The sequence below is a fragment of the Leptonychotes weddellii genome, chromosome 9 (genome assembly GCF_054177405.1).
Source record: "Leptonychotes weddellii isolate Sample4059 chromosome 9, ASM5417740v2, whole genome shotgun sequence".
Classification (NCBI taxonomy): domain Eukaryota; kingdom Metazoa; phylum Chordata; class Mammalia; order Carnivora; family Phocidae; genus Leptonychotes; species Leptonychotes weddellii.
In genome coordinates this window covers 24,526,612-24,549,840 of record NC_138377.1, presented here as the reverse complement: position 1 = coordinate 24,549,840, position 23,229 = coordinate 24,526,612, and the positions used below count along the sequence as shown (strand labels likewise).

The 23,229-nt window shown below is 50.2% G+C and overlaps 1 protein-coding gene across 13 annotated transcripts; it reads right to left on the bottom strand.

The window, feature by feature from the left end:
• Nucleotides 1–2,784: 2,784 nt before the first annotated feature.
• Nucleotides 2,785–18,226, bottom strand: ABCD4 (ATP binding cassette subfamily D member 4). Of its 13 annotated transcripts, XM_006745488.3 has the most exons (19): nucleotides 18,057–18,221; nucleotides 14,639–14,757; nucleotides 14,362–14,489; nucleotides 13,087–13,226; nucleotides 11,769–11,885; nucleotides 11,281–11,406; nucleotides 10,629–10,679; nucleotides 9,123–9,217; nucleotides 8,740–8,861; nucleotides 8,549–8,640; nucleotides 8,289–8,378; nucleotides 6,366–6,574; nucleotides 6,079–6,170; nucleotides 5,542–5,578; nucleotides 5,092–5,141; nucleotides 4,645–4,697; nucleotides 4,271–4,347; nucleotides 3,502–3,617; nucleotides 2,785–3,325 (listed from the first exon to the last, which is right to left on the bottom strand). In XM_006745488.3, exons 1-19 carry the CDS (start codon nucleotides 18,092–18,094, stop codon nucleotides 3,257–3,259), a joined length of 1,821 nt encoding a protein of 606 aa, XP_006745551.2. In that variant the 5' UTR covers nucleotides 18,095–18,221; the 3' UTR covers nucleotides 2,785–3,256. The 13 variants fall into 13 exon arrangements, 11 of the variants coding, with proteins under 11 accessions (XP_006745551.2, XP_081686357.1, XP_081686359.1 ...); XR_014148352.1 differs by having other exon boundaries at nucleotides 3,502–3,841; nucleotides 4,271–4,327; nucleotides 6,079–6,574; nucleotides 18,057–18,226; XM_081830231.1 differs by having other exon boundaries at nucleotides 6,079–6,574; nucleotides 18,057–18,223.
• Nucleotides 18,227–23,229: the final 5,003 nt, after the last annotated feature.

Sequence of the window (23,229 nt, the reverse complement as noted above, 5' to 3'; positions counted from 1 at the left end):
TTAGAACAAACACAATCATTGGTTGCATAGTGTCCTTTGATGCACAGAAGCTTTAATTCTGAAGTCCAATGTTTTTCTTTTGTTGCTTGTGCTTTGGGCATTGTATTTAAGAAACCATTGCCAGATCCAAGGTCATGAAGACTGCCTTATGTCTTAAGAGCTATTTAGTCTTAGCTCTTAAATTCAATTTTCATTCATTTTAACTTAACTTAACCTGGTATAAGGTAAGGGCTCACTTTCCTTCGTTTGCATGTGGATATCGTTTTCTAGCCCCACTTGTCAGAGAGACTGGTTTTCCCCATTGAATGGTCTTGGCGCTTGACAAAAATCATTTGACTGTAGACGTATGGGTTTATTTCTGTACTCTTAATTCTATTCCATTGAACGGCAGGTCTCTCTTTATACGAATACTGCAATGTTTTGATTACCATAGCTTTGAAGTAATTTTTGAAACCTCAAAGTGTGAGTCCTCCAACTTTGTTCTTTTTCAAGATTCTTTTGCCTATTTGAGATCACTTGCAATTCCATAGGAATTTTAGGATCAACTTTCCCATTTCTGCAGAAATAGGCCATTGGGATTTTGATAGGGATTGCATTTAAACTGTAGACCATGTTAGGAAGCATCGCTATGGTAAGCAGACATGTGATGGCGATGACAAAAGATTGCTTTTCTGCTGCATCCCACAGACCTAGGACTCCTCAGGAGAGTGACAAAGGGACAGAATAACGTTTCTATGTTCCATCCACTGGGTCTGTGTAGTTCCCTGAGTGGTAGAATGAGATTTAAGTTTGGGAAATTATTTGCCTGGTTGATTTGGAAACATTTAAAATAAACATTTTGTCCTTGTTCTATACTGAGGACACATAACCAGACTTCTATGCAGGTGTGTATGGATTCATCCAAAACTCTCAGTAGCCTCCATCTCTGAGATGGATGATGGGCAAAGGCGGGGTCTGCCCCTAAGAAAAGCTTTCTCCTGGCAGAGCTTCTGCAAGGGAGAACCCTGGGCATTCAAAACAGAAACAGCACTTGAAACATGTCTGAGGCGGAGGAAAAGCAAATACCAAGACCCCGAGTTAGTCACCAACTCGGTCTCTCAAGTCATCGGCTGGCAGCAGCATCTGCAGGAAGGCTTGGGAGCTCCAGGGTCTAGTGAGGAGGAAGCAGGTCAATAAGGTGATGCTGTCAACAAAAAGGCCGGCGGGAGCTTCAGCTACATTGAAAAAAGTACAGAAATTAAACTATTGAGGGGGTCCTTCCACACCCAGCCCCCACGATTTAACAGACACGTACCCAAGGGGTGGGAGTCAGGGGAATCCTTAATCCTCAGGGAGACAGGTTTCCCCTTAACCTAAGCAAGAGCTCTCTTCAGTTAGAGGGGTCCGAGGATGGGTGGTCTCCAGCGCTAGCTAGCTGTGTTTGACCAGAAGCCAGAAGGCCGCTTGGCAGGATGCAGCTGGGAGATTGGATGGGACAGCTCTCGGAGCAGATGCCAACCTTGATGGTCCCTCCAGCCTTCTCAGAGGGTTGGACACTGGCTACAGGGCTGCCACGGACCTTTGTAGACCTGATATCCTGCAGGCCCCTCAGGAGGCTTCACCGGGGACTTGACCCGCCATCAGACCTGGCTCTCAGCAAGGCACCCGGGTGCGCTGTGCTAGCGCCCCAACACGGTGGAGCTGGGGAAGAACAGGCTCCAGGCCTGCGGGCCAGCCAAGCCGCCAGGGGGCGTTACCCTGCAGACAGCACTTCTCCAGTTCCCCACCCCACATCTGGCATCATTTTCAGCAGGGTACCAAGGCAGTAAATAACCTCAAGTCTTAGAGTGAGAAAGTTCCTTCCTGAGCAGTTCCCATTCCAGGTTTCTAACTTTATTAAGGAGAAAATTCTCACTTGTGTGCCAGTATGTCTAATTCCCCCCACGACATCCCTTAACCTCCCTTTGTACAGAGAGAGCAAGCCTCAGGCTCAGACTCTCTGCAGGCACAGTATCAAACTGCAATTTTGTAACCTGGTTTACGTTCACTTTTACAGTTACATTCTAGTTATATCAAGCGTAAATTTAAAAAAACAACAATTAGGTTTAAGGAGTTAATTGGGACGCCTGGGTGGCTCAGTTGGGTGGGCGCCTGCCTTCGGGTCAGGTCATGATCTCTGGGTTCTGGGATTGAGCCCCGTGTTGGGCTCCCTGCTCAGCAGGAGCCTGCTTCTCCCTCTGCCTGCCGCTCCCCCTGCTTGTGCTTTCTCTCTCTGTCAAATAAATAAATAAAATCTTAAAAAAAAAAAAAAGGGGGAGTTAATTTAAAAAATATTAAGTAATTCACAGTACAAGAGGTACAGAGATCTGGCAAAAATCATGAACGTGCTGCACTGACAACTCAACTTTGGGTAACACTGTTCTAGAATAAGGGCTTTGGGCTCAAATCGTTTTCCATCTTAAGTTTCCGTGCTTTCTGGGTTTTGTCTGTTCCTCTCGTTGTTGCTGTTTCCTCACAAAGATTATTTTTGAAAAATCTCTGACCTTATTTTAGTTGACTAAAGGGAAAGAGATTTATTTTTACCTGGGTTAGGACAAGAAAAACAGAAGGGCCCTAGAGGTTAGTGACTCAGGTACAACCGGCAAAGGGAAAGCGCAGGTGTGGAGAGAAGTGAAAAACCAGGCGCAGAAGTTTCCAGTACAATGGAGAGTGCATCTCCCTTCCCCCCAGGCTCCCAAATACAAGTCTGTGGATTCAATTTAAAAGGTCACCTTACAGTGGAAAAGAAAGAGAAAGAAAGAAGGCTGCAATTTGTAAGAAATGTTTATCTTTTTAAAAAAGTTATAAAAGTTAAATATTTGTCGATTAAAGTTAAAAAATCTATGGCTACAAAATTTAATGGATTTAAAAGATTTCTGGATTGCGTGACTTTAAGCCCAATATTCTCTCCACAATGACCCTACATTTCTCACAGATCCCACACTTTCAGGTTTTTCTTTAGAAAACACGATCTGAGGCTGTTTGTAAGCAATCGGCACCCCGAGTGCAGGGAGCTCTGGCTGAGGCGGCAGGAGGCGCCCTCGCAGAACTGCGTGCCCCGCAGCGAGCCACACCCCGGCCGGGCCCCCCCTGCTGCCAGTGCCCCCCGCACAGGGCCTGGGAGGCGAGCCAGGGATCTCCCGGGCCCCACAGGCCCCCCGTCCCCCGGTCTCTCCGGGAGAATGCCGATCTGCCCCGAGCTGGGCACTTCTTCCAGGGGCCAGCCACACCCTTGGCTTCACTCCACTTTGATTCTGGTCAGTTCCCATCTTCCTTCTCCGCAGAGTTTCAGAACCAAGGAGTGAAACTGCAAGAGACCAGCACGACGCAGATCAGGCCACGCTGGCCATAGCCAACGGGAGGCCATCCCTCCCCTGCCCTCTCCGCTACCCCCAGTCCCCATTTTGAAGGGCCCCTGGCCCTCGTCAGGCCCAGCCTCTGGGCTCTTCCTCCTCCTCAGGCCATCTCTACGAGCTTGGGTACCCTCTCGAGGCTACGTCGGTGTCCCACGCTGATGAACGTCATGCCCAGCTGCTGGCCAATGCGGTAGAGCTCGCTCTCCACCTCCTCGGTCAGGGCACTGGTGGCTTCATCAAGCACTGAGGGCAGAATCCGGCGGGAAGAGATCGGCTCCTGCCCCTGGCCCACCTCTGCCTCTCCAAACCACGCTCACCTCTGTCTGCCTGGGACCCAGGGCGAGGCTGGCTGGAAGCGGCTCTGGCTTACAGGAGCCCTGCCACAGGAAGAGCAGGCCAAAAGAGCAGAGGGCGAGGCTCCACCTGGGAAGCCTTCTACCAGAGGCAGGATGAAATCCTCCGGCTTCCTAGAGTAAGCACCAGCACTTCCTAGAAGCGCTCAAACCAGCGCTTCTTAGTTCCCCCAAGGACGCCAGTCCCTGAAGTTCACACCTGCCATCCCTCCGCCAGGCACAGCTGGGGGTGTTGCCCGCTTATTGACGGCAGAGGCTCAGGAGCATAAAATCGCAAGCTTTTTAGGCTGGCTCCAGCTGCTGCCATGGCAGAATGCTCCAGAACACGTGGTGTAACATCCCGAGCTGATCTGGGGATGCCAACCTTGCTGCCGCAAGGGTAGAGCCCTGGCATCCTCCCCCGCAGGGACAGAGATGCCCGGCCACGCACAGGGGTGCTCTCCTCCGTGTCTGAACGCCCCCGTGGTTACACGTGGAACACACACACACACACACCCGTGAGCACACAGTACCGGGCATGCACACTGCCGGGGCAGACCTCACCTGCATATTTTGGCTGCAGGTAGAAGAGTCGGGCAAAGGAGAGCCTCTGCATCTCTCCTGGGGACAGAACATCATACCTGAGGAATGGGAGTGAAAGGACCACTAGAGGAAGGAGGATATGGCTTGGCTTTTGCATAGAATGGGGTCTAAGCAAGAAGAGGTTCTTGGGGCAGAGAGGCTGGTCCTGGGACAGACTGACATCACCCTCCCCTTTCAACCGCAGTCCAGCCCATCATGAGATGGGCTGCCCACATGAGGTGAGGCCAAAACGCTGCTCCCGAGGGCATGAACATGCCCCTGATGGGCCAGCAAAAACACCTGGAACCCACTGTGTGGTGGGGAGCTGGCTCTGGAGCACCCGACTCCCTTCTTACCAGTTCCAATCAACCTGCTGGTCCAGACCCTCTGTCCTGGTCACCAAACTGGACTGTAACACACCCAGAGGGAATGCTGTCTGTGAGAGGGCCCATCCCTGCTTCCTGCCACCCCTCCACACACACCTCTGAGGCAGCTACAGCCCTGGCAGGGGCCGTGGGAGCGATCCGTGCCCCGCAGGGGGGACTATCCTATCAACTACACTGTTTACATCTGCTAAGCAGACTTAGTTTTATTATCATTTTAAAAGTCGATGCAGAGAATGCACCCCCTGGTTGCCTGCACCTGGCCAACCGCTCCCCTCACCACTTTCTACTCCCACTCCCGCGGTCCAGGCTCACACTTCCGGTCCTGGGCCCCGGGCACTATGCCGGCTCTGCTGGACCAGCCCTTGTGGTCAGTGCTACCAGGTGGGCCTGGGCCTCAGCGTCCCTGCCCACACTCACCAGGCCTGCCAGCTCCAAGAACCTCATGATCCTCTCATCATCAGTAGAACCTGCAAAACAGACAAGCCTTCTTCAAGAAGTCAGTTCCTTCTGGGCAGCCAGAAGAGAGGGGGTACATCGTGGAAGGGGGTAGGGCTGGGGGGGGCGCCAGAATCTGGGCTAAAGCTCTGCAGTGACAGGGTTATAGCACTTAATACACAAAGGAAGGGCCAGGCGAAGGAAGTAGTCCCTTCCCTTCCTCCAATGGGGGTCTCTCCTCAAGGAGGGGAAGACAGAACAAGATGAGGTCAGGGTACAGACCCCAAAATAGTAAACACTTGAAGGAGAAGAAAACTACCTCAAACCAGCAGCCTTGCTGGAGCCTCTGCCAAAAGGCACTGGCGAGGCCCTAATCAGGCAGAGCAGGGGCAATTTAGATGGGAGGACATGCCCCAAGGAGGCCCAGCTCACCTGAGTCCGGGTAGATTTCCTTCAGGGGATATATCACCTGATAAAACAAAACCACACAGGCCTAAGATGAGAGGCAGTGCTGCACACAGCCTATCCTCCCCAGGAGGATACAGCCCCAGGAACTGCCAGAGGCCAGGCTCCTCTCCACCTGAGGATGGTAAGGACCACCCCGGCCAAGGGTCCAGTGGGAGAGCCGGGGCCAGCAGACAGTGGGACAGGGTCACTGCAAACGTCAGATGTGTGTCTGAGGGGAGTCTGTGAGCCTCCTAAGGACACAGCGTCCAGAATCCAACCTTGGCGGCCAACAAATATATGTGGTATTTGGTTTCGGCCCCCACAGGTTAACCTGCCCCCAGGAGCTGCTCTAACTACATGGCCCAATCCACGGAAGTGAGTAAAATGTTCGTAGAACCAGGGAGTTCCTGGGCAGGAGCCATTTACTACCCCACCTTCTGCCCCATAACTTTCTAGAGCTGAAACCTGTCAGACTGCCAGAGGTCTCCGGTAGCCAGAGGTAGGTGCGGGCCCCAGGCTGACCTGCTCCCGAAGGGTCCCATCCGTGAAGAATGGCTTTTGTGGCAGGAACAGCACCCCATGGGGTCCAAAGTCCGTCAGCATCTGCACTGAGCCTGCAGGGCCCACAGAAACCTCCATTTTGAGATCTCCCAGACAAAGTAAGTGCCTCTCATTTCCTCTCCCCAACAAAAAGGCCTGGACTTTTACACACACGCACACACATGTGCGCACATGCACACACCTGCACGCACGCACACGCATCCCACCGGCCCAAGGCTGGCTCAGAGGCAGGGAGGGCTGGCTCTCACCCCGTGTGCTTGCCCAGAGGCCGCCGAGAACCCGGAGCAATGACGTCTTGCCCGTGCCCGTGTTGCCTGTGATGAGCAGGCTCTGCCCCTCAGAGATCTTCAGGCTCAGATCCCTGATTAAGGGTTTATTAGAGGAGGGGGCACAGATGGAGACCCGCTCGAGGAGAAAAGCTGTGTCTGTTGGCTCTGCGACCGGCCACTCTGGGGCCCTGCGGTCAGAAGACGAGGGGAGAGAAGAAGCGTCAGTACCGCTGGGGGGCAGGGTCTTCTTCTCGGGGGCCTCACCTCTGGACAGGGGGGTTATGGGCTAAACTGTGTTCTCAAAATAACAGGCTGAAGTCTCAACCCCTAGTACCTCAGAATGTAACTGCATTTGAAGAGAAAGTATTTAAAGAAATGATGGCGTTAAAATGAGGCCATCAGGGGAGAGCTCTAATCCAATATGGCTGACGGCCTTCTAAGAAGAGGGAGAGACACCAGGGATGCTCCTCCACAGAGAAGAGGCTAGAAAAGGACACGGAGGAAGACGGCCATCTGCAAGCCAAGGAGAGAGGCCTCAGGAGAAACCAACCCTTGATCTTGGACTTCCAGCCTCCAGAACTGTGAGAAAATAAATGTCTTGGATAAGCAACCCAGTCTGTGGTATTTTGTTACGGCAGCTCGGGCACACGAACACAGAGGTAGGGCCGAGGGCACCTACTTTGTGCCAGGCTGTGCAAAGCCCCGCCGTGACTGATCTTGATCAGCTTTAACACCAACGGATCACAAACATCATCCCTACTTGGCAGAGGGGGAAACCAAGTCAGGCGGCTCAGTAACTCCCTCAGGGTCACGGAGCTGAAGCTGTCTAACCTTAACCCTGGTGGGCGTGCACAGCGCGTGTGACCAGGGCCTGTGACAGGATGGGCGTGGTGGTCGGAAAGGGACCTGGAGTTTCTGGCTCTGGCACAGACGCCCCTTTCCCCCGGAGAACAGCACCTCTGGTCTCCTACGGTCGCCGCACCATCTCCCCAGCCCCAGGCCCACAGCTGCACGAAGGCTGAATTCTGAACGGGGGCAACAGTTAAGGCTTTAGTCCCTCAGAAGGGAGTTGTGTGTAGGCCCTGAAACACAGGCTGTTTCCATTTTTGAAAGCTTACTCTGTGGCCCCTGTCCAAGCACTTTCCACAGACTGTGACAGCTAATCCTCACAACCATCCTAAGAGGAAGGTTCCATTACCGTTCCCCTCACAGCGATGAAGAAACAGAGACACAGAACAGTTGAGTAATTAGCCCAAGAAAGTGAGGACATGAAACCAATCCTCAGTGCACAGAAAGGCCAGAAACATCACAACGCATGCAAGGAGACATGAGTAAAGGGACGCCTGGGTGGCTAAGTCCGTTGAGTGTCTGCCTTCAGCTCAGGTCACGGTCTCAGGGTCCTGGGATCGAGCCCCGCATCGGGCTCCCTGCTCAGCGGGGAGCCTGCTTCTCCCTCTGCCTCTGCCACGCCCCTCCACTCGTGTTCTCTCTCTCTCTCAAATAAATAAATATAATTAAAAAAACAAACAAACACAGGAGACACGAGTAAAGCCACGTGTGAGGGTGAGCGAGGCCTGGGGAACAGAGAACAGGCAGGCCCCGAGGAAAGGGGCAGGCGGCAGGGCTCAGTGGGAGGCAGACTGCTCAGATTTCTGATTTGTCATCTCGGGCCCAGGCAGAAGTGGGCACCGTGCTTCCCGCAGCTGGGGGAAGGTGTAGGTGACAACAGATGCCAGAACAGCACCCCTGCCTGGGAACACCTGTGATGTGCCCGACACCAGGCAGAGAGGCCTGGCATCTGCTCTGCACAACTCTGCCGCCCGCGGGGAGAGAGCAGGGCTCTGGGGCGAACCCCAGCTGGGCGCGCCCACCACGGCACTGCCCTGCCAGCCCAGCACCCACCTGTCCATGTCCCACTCGCTCTCGTCCGGGACCTCGCCACCCCGCGACTTCAGGGACATGTCCAGCAGGGTCTCCTGAAGTTCCCCGATTCTGGGCAAGAAGTGAAAACCTGAGGTGGGCCTGGGGGCCCAGGTGAACGCATTCCTCCTTCTCTCTCACACCCACTGCCATATGGCTTTTCTGTTCCTTTTTTCATTCAGCTACTTCTCCCAGCGGCACCCGCTTTGCTCGGGACCTGGAGGGGCAGGACGCAGCCTCACCTGTGTGTGTAACCAGCCACATCTGAGAACGTGCCGGAGAGGTCGATGAGGCCGGTGAAGCAGCTGATGAGGTAAATGCACACAAAGGCATTCTGCACGGGACAGCGAGCAGTGAGCCCCGGCCCGGACTCCGAGGCGCCGGGCCGAGGGCAGAGGGGACGGCATGAGGGGTCACCAGGAGGGAGCCTCACCTTGCTGACCAGAGTGCTGAGCTCTGTGGGGCTCAGGTCTCCATAGACACCACTGAAAATAGGGATGGCGATCACAACGTAACTCAGGATGCTGCCCAGATAGTCGAATGTGTTGACACCGACTGCAGAAGGCAGAAACACCGAGGGTAAGAGACCCAGGAAGCACCGATGTGCTCTGAGGGAAGAGGAAGCCAAGTAGGACCAAGCTATTCCCCGGAGCCTCGTTCTCCCGAGGACACTCGTGGCAAAGACAGTGGCTCCCCGTGGTGAATTCCTTCATCACGGCAAACTGACTAGTGCAGAGAGAAAGCGAGGAGGTTTGGGGAGGGAAGGAGACGATCCCGCTCCCGGGGTTCCCGCCTCCCCAGGCTCCCTCCACCTACGGTACAGCCAGAGCTCCTTGGACATCAGCTCCCTCTGGGTCTGAAGGAGTCTCTGCAGCCTGCGGTCTGTCCTCACATGCTCCACGTGCCCAGCTCTGACGAGAAAGGCTGGGATGTTGATGGGGCCTGGAAAGCCTCAGCCGGGCCGGGGGACCCTCTAGCCCTCATCACACTCTCCTTTGGGTACCAACCCTATATCCAAATGGTCTTCATCTCAGACCCTTTCTGCCACTAGCATCCATTCACTGCTTCATTTACTCAGCACAGTATCGTCTGGGGAAAGAACATGAACTCTAGATTGGGCAGATCTGGCTCAAATCCTGGCTCTGGCCAATTACTAGCTGGGTGACTAATGTTACTTAAGCCTCAGAGTCTCAGTGTCTTCCTCGGTAAAATGGGGTTAATCATACCTACAAAATAAGTTAGAGAATTTCTAAACAGAAAGTGCCAGGCAGAAGAGGGACCCTTAAAAAATAACAGCTGTTATTATTAAGCGACTATACACAGAGCAGGTGCTCGGTGGCAGGCTCTGTGCTGGTTAGCCAGTGAGATAAACAAGGGGATAAAATAGTCCCTGTCCTTGAGCTCCCAGTTTAGGGGGGCAGGCAGACGCACTGCATTCTTCCCCTGGCACATGGAAAGTGTTAGAGGGACAGAGAAGCCAGGAAAGAACGCATCTAGAGCTCCAAGAACAAACCTGCTTTCCCCAGAGCCCAGAACTTCACGAGAGGCTGCAGAATGCCCAGCCCTACTGCCACACACCAAACCCCACCTCATAGATTCCTAGTATTCTTGGCGCCCTCAAGTGGTGGCAGCTGCAAAACGCAGCAAAGACAGACAAGTGCAAAGGTCCCAGGGTTATTAGATCCAGGTGATCCAAGAGCAGCTTCCACTCCTTAAACACACACCTCTGGGGCCTGAGTTCTCTCTCTGGGGCCAAACAATGACTCCAGAGGTCCCACAGAAGGCAGGGCCCAGGGACCTATCCTGACCCTGAGGGAAGGCAGGAGATTTCACAATGCTGCTATCAGGAGATCAGACACTTTGTTCTACTTGGACAGTGTTTGTGGGGAGCAGGTCTCCTGATCTCCTGAGGCCTCCTTCCCCTCCCATCCTACAGAGACAAAGGATCAGTCTTGGAGACTTTGACCGGCCATCAGGCACTGGCAGAAAGCCATCTTGTAGATGGAAAAACAGAGGCAGAGGCAATGGCTTATAGTCATCACCAAGACGAGAATCATTCACTCGTTTCATTCTTGGAACAAATTTAGGCCCCCTGCTGGGTCACTAGAAGGAACAACCAGCTTCAGAAGCAAATCCCTGGACCTAAGGATGAGGCAGACTAGGACAGTGAGAGACATGGGGTGAGGGTCATAGCCAAGTGTAAGGATGCTCAGCCCCAGGGTTCGGTGATGGTGGGCAGGCCGTACAATTCGTCTTTCCTTTTCTGCCATCTCCACTATCAGCTCTGATGAGGCAGAAGGAAACGATCCCCACCTGACTCACCTGAAAAAAGCAGCAGGCTCAGCATTCACCCGGATCTGCATGTGCTTGAACCTGGGCAGACCAAAGGCAATGTGTGCTGACAACGGGCAGTACTGGCCCTTCTCCTTTCTCTAGCCTGGACCAGGAAGATCTCCAGATGAAGAGGAACCTGGCTCCACCTCAAAAAGGCCCAGCCCTTCCCTGAGCTGTCACAGGGCCTGGGTGGGGTGGCAGGAGCCCTGCAGACAGGACGACCCCTCACCTCCCCAGAGGACAGGTGCATTCCTGCCCACACCACCTCCTCCCAGGGCCCAACCTGAAGTAGGAGGCCAAGCAGCACAGTGCAGGGGCTGGATCTATTGGCTGAGCCAAAACAGGAAGGTTGGAACAGAAGCACATGAGAAGACCAAGGGATGATGATGGCCAACCAGACACCGTTCTCGCTGCTTCTCACCTAGAATCTCAATAATGCTCCTCACAATCCCCTCTGCAGGCAACAGTACCATCCCCATTTTAGATGGGAAAACTGAAGTTTAGGGAGGTTCAAGACCTCACCCAAGAGCACATGGCTAGTAACTAGCACAGGCTGGGACTCGAATGAGGCTGTCTCACTCGAGATCCCATTCCTTAACCATTATGCTCGGCCCAGAAACCTCACGCAAGGGAGACATACCTGAAATCCCCCTCCAGCTTCTCCTGCTGCACCAGCTTTGCCACAATGGGCCCCATCAACATTTTGTTCACAAGGGTTCCCAGGATGAAATACCCGAAGATGCTCACAGGCCCAAGCCAGCCCGTGCTGGAAGGCAGAGAGAGGGAGGGTGGGGGGTGTCACATATCCCCGCAGGCCTCAGCCCTGCTTCTTGCTCTTTCAAGCAGCCCTCGTCCAATCTCAGCCAGCAGTCCTGTGGGACCTCTGCTCCTTTGTGGGGGCAGCAGGCACCTGGTCCAGGTTGTCAGATACCAGGACCCCTGTGACACTGAAACGCCACATGTCCAAAGGGCAGGGGCCCGAGCACAGGACACAGGAAGCCTTCCTGGGCTGCAGGCAGGAGGGAGGAAGACCAGCCTCTTCTGGACCCTGACCTAGGGGAGCTCGTGTAAGTGAGGGACCTTGGGGGGAAACACCTGGGGGGTGGGATGGGGGAGGAGAGGCTTCACCTTTGGAAGCACTGGTAGGTGTAGTAGATGAGGGTGAAGGGGGAGATGATCAGCTTGCTGGCCATGCTGCTGAGCTGTCGGCAGAATCGTTCCACATCCTGGCTGATGCGTTGGTCCCTGGAGCCAACAACAGAGCAACTGGAGCAGGGAGCGGGGTGCGAAGGGTGGAGCGAGCTGAGAGGTTACCTCTTACTCTGACCTTGCCTTTCAGCACTGTTAGCCACGATCCCGGGGGAAGATGGACCCTGACAAGCGCTGCTTTTCCTAGAGGCACTAAGACCTTTAGGACCTTTAAACAGGGTTCTGAAGAGTTGCTTCTTAGGGTGCCTCAGTTTACCCCTCTGGAAAAGTAGCAAATCAAAGGGCCAGTACCCAGGGGTCCTGAGCCAGTTCTGAGTAGCACCAGAGAACAACCCGAGGGTAGAAGAGCTGAGTTTCTGGATGGGCCAGAAAGCTATGCCCTCTCTCTGGCTCCTCCCAATCTCTTCTGCGAACCTGAGCCTGCCCCCATTTTAGCTATCTGGCTGCAGAAGCTTCATATGGGTCGAGTCATGGAGAAGCCTAGAAGATAAGAGGCAACAGGAATCCCAAGAATCTTTGCCACAAAGCTCAGCTTGAGCTGACAAAAGGTCACCGTAGGCAAAAAAGTGCGTGGGGGTGGTGAGTGGAGAGGAAATGAGTGTGGGGAGAGACCCCGTATGTCCCACTGCACTACTGGGGCCACACTGACTCCCATTTCCAATGAGAGACATGACTTTGGACAAGTCACTTGCATTCTCTGGGCCTCAGTTTCCTCACCTGTAAAATAACCAGCGCTAACTCACACTGGGACACTTGCTATGTGCCAGGCACCGCACATGTGCATTGCATGAATATCCTTTGAGATATTGAGATAGGAACTGTCATCCCCATTTTCCAGAAAGGGAACCTGAGGCTCAGTGAACGAAGGCCTGTCAACTGGGAGGTGACAGAATGAAGATCTGAATCTTACACTGAGTCCTGGGCAGCAATAATTTTTTACTGCTGAAAATCCAAGAGCTGGTTTGCGAGCAAGGACACTTTCTTCAGAGGGTGCCTGGTTGGGAAGCACAGGATAGAAAATGGACAAAAGGGAACCGCTCCTATCTTTTAGTGCCCTATTCTCAGCCCCGCAGCTGCTCGGGGGTTCCTCCACGGAGTCCCCTTCCCCTATGGCGCTTATCAACATTTGCAGAGAACTGTGGATGGTCTCAAAGGGCCCACCGCAGGGACTCTCCAGGGCCGAGCCAGACTGACAGAACCCTGCAGAAGGTGGGGAGGACAGAGAGGGGGCGCCTACGGGTTATCGACGTCATCCCGCAACACGTTAAGGGTGTAGTACACGCGGCCTTGGAAGTAGAAGCGGTGAAGGTGCTCGGTGAGGTCCCTTCTCCAGCTCACATACAGCAGGTTGCAGGTGAACTGGTCAAAGCTCTTCAGCTGTGCAGTGGGGAAGCGAGAGGAAGTGAGGGAGAGGGAGAGATGGTTTCTGCACATCTCAGCAAGGAGCTCAGGGCTGGCAGAGTGCATCTGCTGACTGGTCCCAGCCCACTCCGCTTAAGTCTCTGTCCACTCAGCACTTCTGGGTTAAAGTGTCAAGTCAGGGGATTCTTCCCTCCCTCCCTCCCTCCCTCCCCGCCATGCTCATTCCGTCACCAAGCACAGGCCTCTGGCCCCTTTATGTTGTACTGTCTTATCCTGAGAGCAGGTGAGCTTCCGGAGATTGGGGATGATATCTTCTATGCCATTTATGTTCTCACTTTTCTGTTCCCCCAAACTTGGAACAGAGTTCTGTATACATAGGTGTTTACCACCAGAAGACCCATCCAAAGTGCCCAAGTGTGATGAGAAGGGGAGTCCCCAAGAAAACAGGCCATACAGGCAGGCAGAGCATTAGGCTTGAGTCCCAGCGGAGGCCTGACTCATTGTTCACCACTGATGGAGCACCTACATGCTAAGTCCAAGGCAGTGACAATGAGCTCGGTCTAACAAGGCAACAATTACAAGGGCGTGAGGAGTGTTACAGCAGAGGTTAACTCAAAGTATTAGTTAAGCAGAGAGGAGGGCAGAGTTTGGTGGAGGAAACATGAAGAAGGTTAAGGAGGACTTGAAGAAAGTGACAACAGCAGAACTTGAAAAGTAAGCAGGCATTAACCAAGTGAACCAGGGTGGGGAAGGAAGCCATTCTGCAGGAAAGGAGCAGGTGCAAAGGCTGAGAGGTGTGACACAGTGCCAGGCTGAACCGGCCCCACAGAGAAGCAATAGCCCCCTGGCTGCTGATCCCAGTTTTCAAATGCTTGGGAGTTCCCTGAAGCAAGAGTAATGGGAATGGAAGGGACAAGATCATTTCTGCTAAACACTGACTTAAACCAGAACCTCATGGCCAAGTCCTGGGAGCCTGAAACATCCCAGGGATTGGGCCCAATAACAAGATCAATGCCCTTTTGACCTCCAGTTCCAAGAAAGGGAGGGAACACACACCCACAGCTCGATTCCTGCTTCCTGGTGGCTAAGTCCCAGTGGGCACTGTGCTTACACTAGGCTGGAGAGGAAGAGAAACACAGGGAGATCTTACCATGGAGTTGAGAACGATGAGCACCACAGCCAGGAATGTCAGGGTCTTAAACCCATCCAAGTCTTTGTTTCCCAGGACCCCATAGTACTGACTGGGGATCAAGCCAACCTGGTAGATCACCAGTTGTTCTGGGGTGGGGAGAGGGGTCCGAAGTCAGTGGTGAAGGGAGAGAAAACAAGGAGTCTTCCCCTTGAGTCCTTGCCTTATCAACTCCCCAGACAGAAGGGACCCCAAACCAAGGCTGCCCTCCCCCTGTAGCCTGGGCTCACTCACTCACTCAGTAGGGCGACACACAACAGGGTCAGGAACATCAAGGCATTCTGTGATGACCAGGAGGGAAACAAAACCTTCTGTATCTGCAGGAACCGCTGGAGAAATTGCAGATCTAACCTGGGCCTGAAGAAGAGATGCAGGAGAAGTCGAGAGAACCCTAAGAGGGCAGTTAAGCCTTACAGAGCAGTTACCAAGTTGATCTAGACTGTTCTGGGGAGGGGTCCAGGCCATGCAGGAAGAATGGCTTACCGATGCTGAAGGCAGTAGTCTGGGAACAGACCGGGGAGAGAAAGGAATTTCTTTAAGCTGGTAAATGCTATAAAAGGTGATTTACCAAAAATTTACAGCAAAAAAAACAAAACAAAACAAAAAAACCCATAGTTAATCAAGAAACTTTAGCCACATCCTCTTTATGGTCACAAACATGACAAGAAAGCCCATCAAGGATTTTAACGTCCTGGCTAAATCAATAAAGCAAGAAAAATAAATGAGGTAAAAGAATTAAAAGGGAAGAGATTAAATTGTCTTTATTTGCAGATAATGGGATCATTTACACAGCAAACAGCAAATCAATAGACAAATGCTGGAAATAAAAGGAGTTCAGCTAGATATAGGGTTAACATACAAATATCAACAGTGTTCTATACCAACAATAACCAACTGGAAAATATAAAGAAAATAAGAGGTCACTGACAAAAGAAAAGCACTAAAACAACTGTAAAACATGGGCGCCTGGGTGGCTCAGATGACTGAGCGTCTGCCTTCAGCTCGGGTTGTGATCCCGGGGTCCTGGGATTGAGTCCTGCATCGGACTCCCCGCTCAGCGGGAAGTCTGCTTCTCCCTCTGCTTCTCTCTCTCTGTCTCTTATGAATAAATAAATAAAATCTTAAAAAACAAAACTGTAAAACATCCAGGAATTAACTTTTAAAAAGAATGTATAAGACATTTTTTTTTTTAAGTAGGCCCCCAAGCCCAGCATAGAGCCCAATGTGGGGCTTGAGCTCACAGCCCTGAGATCGAGACCTGAGCTGAGATCAAGAGTCGGAGGCTTAACTGACTGAACCACCCAGGTGTCCCACATTTTTAAGATTTTATTTTTAGGGGTGCCTAAACATGCGCCCCTAAATTTAATCTGTGGCACTACGACCCTAGACTGCCACCGAGGCACCCCAAAAGATTTTATTTTTAAGTAATCTCTCCACCCATCGTGGGGTTCAAACTTACAACCCCAAGATCAAGAGTTGCAAGCTCTACTGACTGAGCGAGCCAGTCGCCCCAGGATGAGACATTTTAAAAGAAAAACGAAAGCTCTATTATAGGATGTGAAAGAAGACTTAAATAGAGCTGGCATGACTTAACATTATAAAGACCTCATTTCTAACAAAAGTAGTCTATAAATTCAATATAATACCAATCACAAGCAGAACTTCTCTGAGGAACTTTATGTGGAAATATAAAGGCCCATGAACAGCTGAGGGCAACTGTGAAAAATAGGAAAGGAGGAATTGGAGACCCAAACCATCAGTTATTAAGACAAATCAGGGGCGCCCGGGCGGCTCAGTCCGTTGGGCATCCGACTCTTGATTTCGGCTCAGGTCTTGATCTCAGAGTCGTGAGACTGAGTCCTGTGTCAGACTCCGTGCTGAGCGTGGAGCCTGCTTAAAATTCTCTCTCTTCCTCTCCCTCTAACCCAACCTTGCGCGTGCTCACACACCCTTCTCTCTAAGAAAAAAAAAAAAAAAGACAAATCATAATGCAGGGCTGTGGTTTTATTTTTTTTTTAAGATTTTATTTATTTATTTGAGAGAGAGACACAGCAAGAGAGGGAACACAAGCAGGGGGAGTGGGAGCAGGAGAAGCAGGCTTCCTGTCGAGCAGGGAGCCTGATGCGGGCTCGATCCCAGGACCCTGGGATCATGACCTGAGCCGAAGGCAGATGTTTAACGACTGAGCCACTCAGGTGCCCCAAAACTGGGTTTTAATATAGAAACAAAAAGACCAACGGGACAGAGACCAAAAAGAGCAGGGAGCCCGATGTGGGGCTCTGTGGGGCTCGATCCCAGGACCCTGGGATCATGACCTGAGCTGAAGGCAGGCGGACGCTTAACGACTGAGCCACCCAGGCGCCCCTCCAATTTTTAATTATTAATTCATTAGTTATTAACTGAAAATGGTGAAGGAAAATTAAGGTCATTACCTCAAATCACTTAGATAAAAATTTAAAACTCCAAATGGATTAAAAATCTAATGTGAAATTCTATTTAGTTAATAGAAGAAAAGGAAGAAGAATATCTTAATGAAGATATAGTGGGAAGATATTCCTCAAATAAGACCCCAAACCCACAAATTTTGATAAAGGGGAAAACTAATGGACTTAATTTATTTTTGCTCAATACAGTGCCATAGATTAAATTAAAAGAACTGTGGAAGGTATGTGAAGAGTGTAAAACCAACAAGACATTAAAATCTAGAGCATACAAGGGATTCCTGCAAGTAAGGAAGATAGGAAATCCATGGAAAGTGGGAAAAGGTAGGCTATTCAGAAAAGGGGAAACCCAAATGCTTACTACATGAAAACACAATGTGGATGCCACCTTACAACCCATCAGATTGATAAACATCAGAAAACCAAACAATACCAAACATTCCAAGGATGTGGGGAAGCCAGAACCTTTATGCAATGCTGTTGGGAAGTATAAACTCACGTGCCCATTCCAGAAAACAATTCCGCAGAATTAGTTATGATCTAGCATCCTACCCTGGGGTGGGTAATCCAGAAAAATATTACCCATATTCACAAGGAGACAAGTTCCAGTATATTTGAGGTGGTTAAAAACTGGAAGCATTCTAAGTGTCCATCACTTGGGGAATATATAGGTAAAATGCGGTCCGAAGTACATAGGGTAGTATTATGCAGCCTTCAGAAACTAGATTACCACTGAATGTATGATCTCAAAAACACAACGTTGAGTAAAAAGGTTTTTTTAAAAAAATCACAGCATATTATCATTTATAGGAATTCAAAAACCACTATCTTTCAAGGTAAGAGATACGCAAACTTGTGTAAACTGGGCTGTACACTCTTTTAATACACCAGAGTGGGGGCCTGAGAAGGGCGGTGAAATGGGATTGAGAATAAGGAACATAAAACACAAGAGGGGCCTTGCACTGGACCACAGCGTGCCAAGAACTGAGGGACGATTAACTCAATTCTGTGCACTTGGAAGTTCTTGGGGGGGCGGGGGGGAGCCAGTTCCGAGGGAGAGGATCCCACAGCCAGAGTACTGGAGGCTGCCTCGGATCGCGGGAGGGTGGGCGCCCCTTCAGAGCTCCTCTTTCGCTGGGGCCGGGGCTCTTCAAGTCACACAGCCCCGGGGAGGGCACCCAGAGGCCCGGCTCTCTTCCCCACCGCCCTGCTCACCTGGCGCCAGCCCCGGCCGCGGCCACCGGGACCGCCATGTGCCAGCTTCCACCCTCCTCGCCCCGTACCCCGGAGTCGGCTGGGGGAAGAGTCCAAGGAGCACTAGGTCAGCCTAAGAGGGCGGGCCCACGGTGACCACAGAGAGGGGCGGATAGAGAGGAAGGCGCCGGGCGACGAGGCCGCTCCCGGAAGCGACCCACCCCTCGAAAAGAACCAAAGAGTGCTGAGTGTCACATTTGTCGACCGGGCACCTACAGCGCCCCCTGCTGGATCTGGGAGGTTTCCTATTTGACAAGAACAGCCGAAAAATGTGACTATTTTATGACAAATATTTTAGACTCGGAATATAGATATTTCATACATTCTCCCACAGAAGCCAGAGTGATCTTTTAATAACATAAATCATGCTTCCGGATTGTTTCCATGGCGTAAGTGATGGCGCCCTCCCCTTAAATCTTCGTTGAGTGGCTACTGTTTCCACCTCAGGGTCTTTGCAAGTGCAGTTGTCCTGGCTGGGAGCTTTCCCGTGGATGGCTTGCTCTCAAAATTAGTTCAAATGTCACCTGGTCAGCCTACCTAGAATATGCCATCTTGCCCACATCATTTCCTATTGTATTACCCTTCCTTCCTTCCTCCCTCCCTCCCTTCCCCCCTCCCTCCCTCTCTTCCCCCTTCCCCCTCCCTCCCTCCCTTCCTCCCTTCCTTCCTCCCTCCCTTCCTTCCTCCCTCCCTTCCTCCCTTCCTTCTCTCTACACCCAGTGTGGGGCTCGAGCTCAGGACCCCAAGATCAAGAGTTGCATGCTCCGGCACCTGGGTGGCTCAGTGGGTTAAGCGTCTGCCCCTGACCACCCACCCCCATCCCAGGGGCCTGGGATGGAGTACTGCATTGTGCTCCCCGCTCAGCGGGGAGTCCCCTTCTCCCTCTCCCTCTGCCCCTCCCCGCTGCTCAGGCGACCGCCAGTGTCCCCCCCCCCAGATAAATAAATAAAATCTTTAAAAAAAAAAAATAGAGTTGCATGCTCTACTGACTGAGCCAGCCAGGTGCCCCACTTTTATTTTCTCCGTGATAATTATCACTGTCTGAAGCCATCTTGTTTCCTTAATTATTGTTTGTCTTCCCCTCTGAGATTAAATTTTCTTTGAGCAGGGACTCTGCCTTGCTCATAGCTGTATTCCCAGTACCTAAAACACTGACAGTACTTAGTAAGTGCTTAGTAAACATTTGTTAAATGTTGGAGAATGCAATACTTATCATCTGATTACTGTGCCCAAAGGGAGGTGGGAAATAATTCAGAAAACAAGCAGTTTGCGAGAAAGACAAATACCATATGATTTCACTCATATGTGTAACTTAAACAAAACAAAAGAGCAAAGAAAAAAAAGGCAAATCAAGAAACAGGCTCTTAACTATAGAGAACAAACTGATGTTTACAAGAGGGGAGGTGGGTGGGGGTTTGGATTAAATAGGTGATGGGGATTAAGACTGCACTTGTCCTGATGAGCAGTAGGTGATGTATGGAATTGTTGAATCATTATATTGTACACCTGGAAATAGTATAACACTGTAAGTAAATTAATTAATTTAAAAAAATCAAGCAGCATGATCTCACAGGGCCCTAAGTTTGAATCTGGTTTGGATGTACCTCCTCATCTTCCTTCAAACCTTTTTTTTTTTTTTAAGATTTTATTTATTTATTTGAGAGAGAAAGCAAGAGAGAGCACAAGCAGGGGGTGGGGAGAAGGAGAAGCAGACTCCCCACTGAGCAGGGAGCCCTGATGCGGGGCTCAATCCCAGGACCTGGGGATCATGATCTGAGCCAAAGGCAGAGGCTTAACTGACTGAGCCCCCCAGGCGCCCCTCTTCCTTCAGTCCTCATTAAGTGTCAACTATATGCCAAACACCCAAGAAGACACATGTATCACCTGTCCCCATGAAGCTGCCAGTCTAGCTGGGAAGGCCAACCTGTTGACAATTATAGTTGTCTTCATGAAGTGCTGTGAAAAAGGTACCTATAGCAAGTTTTCACAACCATGACAGCATTGACTTTTGGGGCCTGATAATTCTTTGATGGGGGAGTAGGGAGGCTAGCCTGTGTACTGTAGGGTACTGAGTGGTATTCCCAGCTTCTACCCACTAGCTTCTAGCAGCACTCTCCCTGATCCAGTTGTGCAATCACTAATGTCTCCGGACATTGCCAAATATCTCTTGGTAGGTGGGTGTGGGGAGGAACAAAATCCCAACATTGCCCACCCCCAGCATTTTGATAACCACTGCCCCAGAGCCTCAGGGAGTGCCATCCAACTCGGGATGGGGGCAGGGAGTCCAAACTTTATGGAGGAGATAACTGAGCATTTCTCAGAGATGGCCAGAGCTTAACTTACTCCCAAGTATTATTTCCCGAGTATGTCTTTGTCACTCTGAAAATCAAACGAATAAACATGTCAGGATGCAATCTCCGAAAAACTAATAAGGCAATCAAGTATTAAGGCAAGCAACTTCACCTGGCTAGGACAATTCAGGTTTCCAGTTGTCACCTTTTACTCTCAAAAGCGTCCTGCTTTGGAGTATGGTGGCATCACTGTCCCGTGTCCCCTCAACACTATATATTACTTTAAACTTTTAAAAGGTATTGTTCCAATACCAACTGGATTTAAGTATGATCTCAACTATGAAAGTATAGATACTTTCACAGTAATATCTGCATAGGAAAAACTATAATGCAATATAACAAAATGCTATGTATATCATATCATTCATTAATATATTAGTTTACATTTCTAAATGATCTACTAGATAACTTCCAACTCTTTAATCCAGGAGTGGGGATAGTGGGAAACCTGACAGAATACCTAAAATTTTAAAAATAGTTCCTTAATATCAAATATACTGTGTTCAAATTCCTAATTGTCTCATAGCTGTGATTTTTTTTTTTTTTACAGTTAAAAAAATTCAGGATCCAGGGGCACCTGGGTGGCGCAGTCCGTTGAGCCTCTGACTCTTGGTTTCTGCTCAGGTCAGGATCTCAGGGTGGTGGAACTGAGCTCTTCGTGGGGCCCTGTGCTCAGCTTGGACAGAGTCGGCTTGAGATTCTGTCCCTCTGCCTCGCCTTGCCCTTCTCCCCTCCACCCTGCCCTGGAGCACACTCGCTCTATCTCACTCAAATAAATAAATAAGTAAAATCTTAAAAAAAAAAAAGTCAGGATCCAAATGAAGTCCACACATGGCAGTTGATCGATGCATCTTTGGAGACTCTTTTGATCTATAGGTCCTCCTACACCACCTTAGGCCAGCCTCCTAACTGGTTTCCCTACTTCTTGTTCCTGCTTTAATCCAGTTCCTACATAGCAGAAGGGAATCTGCAAAAACGTAAACGAGATCAACACCTCACTTAAACCCTTCAGTGCTTCAAAAGGCTCTAGGGCCAAAAAAACCCAAAAAGGCTCTGGGGCCTTGGCCCCACCTATCGCTCCAACTTCTTTAGGGGCCAGGAAATAGCCTTGTTCCCCTCAACTCTTCTGTTAATTTCTACTCTTACTTCTGTTTTCAGCGTAACAACGTCTCTTCCCCAGAAGTTCCTCTCCTGACCACCCTCTCTAAAGAAAGCCTCCGTTACTCCCTCCCACAGCACTCCATTTTCTCGCCTGATAGCATTTACTGCACATTGTTGTTACATTTTCACTCTGTGTGTTTACTTCATTAACGCCTCTCTCCACAGATTGTCTGCCCCGTGAAGGCATGGCCCATGTCTGTGTGTTCGCCATGACTGTCTCCATTCTCCAAACGCACTCAGGAAGGACACAATAAATATTTGCTGAATAAAATGAGCTAGACAATTTCACAAAACACACAGGTCAGTGTCTCTGCTCACACTCTGTTTTTATCTGGGACTAGTTTCCCCTTTCTGGGCTACTTCCTCATTCTCATACATAGGCAAGGGGAGAACACACTGGTGAAGTAAAACAATGGGAAGTAATTTGGCAATACTACCAAATATTAGATGATGCAGTGGTTTCACTTCCCGGACTTCTCTTATAAATATATTTTACCCAAGAACACGAAGGGTTAATCACAAGGGTGTTTCTGCAGCATGGTAGGTAATAGCCAAATCCCAGAAGCAACCAGAATGCATATCAGAGGAGGAGTGGTTAGATAAAGTGTGACACAATCACTTTGTAGAATACACTTTGCAGCCCTTAACGGGAGAGGGGTGTCATCACAAGATGGTTAAGAGCATGGACTTCAGAGTCAGGTCACATGGGTTCAAATTCCTGCTCCACCACCTAATATCTGTGTGACCTTGGGCAAGTTGCCTCAGCTTCTTTATCTGTGAAATGGAATAATGATTGAGGGTTGTTGTGGAAAATAGTAAGTTAATACACGTGAAATATCTAAACAGTAAATGGCAATGAGAGTTATACTATGTATAATGTACAGTAACATGGAAAAAATGGCCATGCTATATTGTTTAGTTTGTTTTTAATTAACTAGGCTTTTTTAAAAGTTTATTTTTGTTAGTAATCTCTACACCCAATGTGGGGCTCAAACTCACAACCCCAAGATCAAGAGTCGCATGTTCTTCTGACTGAACCAGCCAGGCTCCCCAGTTAACTAGTGCCTGGCACATAGAAGGTGTTCAGTTTAAATTTTTCAATTAAAACACTAGCTAATTGGGGCACCTGGCTGGCTCAGTCAGAAGAGCATGTGACTCTTGATCTTGGGGTTGTGAGGTCGAGCCCCACATTGGGTTTAGAGATTACTAGAAGAAAAAAAAAGAAAGAAAGAAAAAAAATTTTTTTAACGCATGGTAAAAAAATTCACACAGGATGATAGGGTATGTAATGAAAAATAAGTCTGTCTCACATCCCAACTACTGTTCATGGTTTCTTAGGAATTTTTCCAGAAATGTTTTATGTATATACAGATTGATATGTGTGATTATTATTCTCTCTTTCTCTCTCTCTCACACACACACCCATCTTTTCCTTTAAACACTCTGTCTTGCAGCTTCCTTTTATACTTTTTTTAAAATTATTTATTTATTTTTAAAAAATATTTTATTTGGGGCGCCTGGGTGGCTCAGTCGTTAAGTGTCTGCCTTCGGCTCAGGTCATGATCCCAGGGTCCTGGGATCGAGTCCCACATCGGGCTCCTTGCTCAGCGGGGAGCCTGCTT

Bases quoted from the DNA above. Each gene is read 5' to 3' on its own strand.
- ABCD4 (XM_081830231.1), bottom strand. From the start codon at position 18,094: ATGGCGGTCCCGGTGGCCGCGGCCGGGGCTGGCGCCAG. The intron at 10,680-11,280 runs GTATGTCTCCCT...TGGTCTGCCCAG, and splicing joins AAGCTGGAGGGGGATTTCAG to GTTCAAGCACATGCAGATCC. The intron at 8,862-9,122 runs GTAGGTGGAGGG...TGCCTTCTGCAG, and splicing joins CAAGGAGCTCTGGCTGTACC to TCGGTGTCAACACATTCGAC.